Consider the following 2500-nt stretch of genomic DNA (forward strand, 5'->3'; position numbering starts at 1 on the left):
TGATACAACTCTCGACACATGTTCAGTTATGAATCATTATTGCTTAGATAGAACGTCTGGAATCGCTGTTCTCATTTCGTTTTTATTTTTTGGTCTCTCTCTTCATTTTTCTGTTGTTCAACGGGATTCCTACAAGACATTGGGGAAAATAGGTAAAGCGTACGCTCATTATCATCCCATGGAATTCCGGAATTTGATATTAATAAGGTTTTGCTTTATACAGGCGGATTGGAATTTAATTCCTTCTCTTCACTGTAAAGTACATTGTTCCATGTTATGCATTTCCGATGAAATATATGTTTTGACGTGAGATGAAACGAATAAGAATAAAAAGAATAACATGAAAATGATGAAAATCTAAACATGAATAATTTATTATAACCGTAACTAAGACTCTAAAGATTTCTTTCTTGAAACATCTACAGAACCTAACTTGCACTGGGACGAGGGGGAGGAAGGGGGAGAGGAGAGAGGAGGTGCATGTCGAGGGGAAAATGGGGAGGGCGAGGAAGGGCGAGAAGGGGAAAAGGGGGAAAGGGTTTTTCCTGGCGATTAAGTGTGACTAGCTGAGAAGGGCATCGCCAGGACCCTTGACACTGGGGTGAGGGGTGTGAGGGGAGGAATCAGGGGGAGGGCAAGGAAGGGAGAGAGGGAAGGAGGGAGGGAGGCAGGGATAGGGAGAGGTGGGTGAGGGACATAGGGTTGGGGCGAAGGGCGTGCATTAGGGCGCCCCCGGGAAGGCGTGGCGGCGGAGGCGGGGCGGCAAGGAGCGCCTGCATGAGGGCGTAGCGGGAAGGACAGACCTGCAGGCGTTAGTGCGACGTGGGCGGGGAGGTGGTGGGTGGCGGAGCCGCGGGCGGGCCGAGGGGGTGCCGCAGCCCTTGCACGAAGGGGCTGTTGAGCAGGAAGGGCGGCAGCAGGGAGGCGGGCGGCAGGAACGGGTTGGGGGGCACGAAGGGCTCGGAAGCCAAGCGCAGTCTCTCCATTTCCGACTCCTTGAGGCGCTTGTCCTTGGCGCGGCGGTTCTGGAACCAGATCTTGACCTGCGTCTCCGTCAGGTTGAGCGAGGCCGAGAACTCCGCGCGCTCGGCGATGCTCAGGTACTGCTTCTCGCGGAACTTCTTCTCCAGCGCCAGGAGCTGCTGCGTGGTGAAGGGCGTCCGCGGCTTCCGGTTGGGCTTGTGCTTCCGCAGCGTGACCTTCATGGGGCCGTGGAACCGCGGGGGCTCCGGGGACTCTGCGGGGGAGAACGCCAAGGTGAGACTTAGTGGCTGAGGCTCGAGGAGCAGGCGACGGCGCTCGGAAGTCGCTCGGGCATTTCCTCTTTAATTGGGGGGAGCGAGGCAAGACAGGGACACATGAGGGAAGACTAAATAGACATTGTCTTTAAATACTGGAAGACTAAAATTAGGTACATGATGATATAATTGTTTTTTTTTTACATAATTTTGAAAGATAGTTCAGGGCTGTCGGTACTGAATGTAGTTAGTGACCTAGACGATTAAAGAGCTCGTGTTGGAGCCCGGGGCGCGCCGACCTCGCACGCAAGCGGGCGAGGACAAGGACGAGGAGGAGGCGACACTTACTGTTGAGGGCGCGGAGGGACAGCTGGTGGTGCAGGAGGGGGAGCGAAGGCCACAAGCCCGCCTGCAGGTGAGGGGGCAGAAGAGAGTGAGGGGGCGGCGGGCCCGGGTGGCCGAGGCCCGTTAACCGCGGGTCCTGCAGGGGGCCCAAGGCGGTGGGTCTGATCACAGGCTGCGAGGACGCGAGGAGGCGGTCGCCAGCGTCCCGTTCCTTCTCGTCCTCGGGGTCGGTGTCCACGTGGATGTCCTCCTCGTCGCGGTCGTCGTCCTCGCAGCCCGGCGACGACGGCGCCGTGTGCTCGCTGCCCTCGCGGTCCTTCTTGCACGCGTCTCCGCCGCCGCCGCCGCCGCCGCCGCCCCGCTCCTCCCGCAGAAGGAACTCGGCCGTGTGTGCGGTGCCCGGGAAGCTGAGGGGACTTCTGTGTTCGCCGTCGGGGCCTTCGTCCGAGTGTCTGGCCGAGCGGGACTCGCCGCCGCTGAGGATGGAGTCCACCGAGAAGGACGAAAAGCTCTTCCTGACGACGGCGCTGAAGGCGGACTGGGGCTTCTCCCCGACGCCGGAGTTCACTGTGGCGCCAGACATCGCGGATCGATCTGGTCAACCCGTCACGAGACTGTTTTGTTCTTTGAAATTAAAAAAAAAAAAGCTTCAAAGTTGCGGTATTTCCACTTTCCCTTCACACATTGGGAGGCGCCCTCGGTTACGGCTCTAATTTCGCTTCCTGAACAACGGCTGATTCGCCATTCCACAGCAACAAGACCCGCGCACGCCGCAGCACTCAGTCTATAACGCAAAGATACAGGCGAGGACACTGATTACGGCAGCACATAATGTAAACACCGACGAGCGCAAATTCATGTGGTCAACTATACAAAGTTCACCGCAGACTGGCACTTATCACCAGACAGCATCCGAG

General features: G+C 57.2%; 1 protein-coding gene across 1 annotated transcript in view; it reads right to left on the minus strand.

Moving 5' to 3' along the window:
• LOC122244793 (uncharacterized) overlaps positions 1 to 2473 on the minus strand; it is a 2876-nt gene extending 403 nt beyond the window's left edge. Inside the window, exons 1-2 of the mRNA XM_086530558.1 lie at positions 1587 to 2473; positions 1 to 1237 (exon numbers count right to left, since the gene is read on the minus strand). The exon at positions 1 to 1237 is cut by the window's left edge and continues 403 nt beyond it. Coding sequence (XP_086386684.1) covers positions 813 to 1237; positions 1587 to 2166 — 1005 coding nt within the window. The 5' untranslated portion in view covers positions 2167 to 2473 and the 3' untranslated portion in view covers positions 1 to 812. The remainder of the gene's footprint in view (positions 1238 to 1586) is intronic.
• Positions 2474 to 2500: the final 27 nt, after the last annotated feature.

This window comes from Penaeus japonicus, unplaced genomic scaffold, assembly GCF_977035675.1.
Source record: "Penaeus japonicus unplaced genomic scaffold, GWHDUDI00000001_assembly GWHDUDI00000033, whole genome shotgun sequence".
Lineage (NCBI taxonomy): Eukaryota > Metazoa > Arthropoda > Malacostraca > Decapoda > Penaeidae > Penaeus > Penaeus japonicus.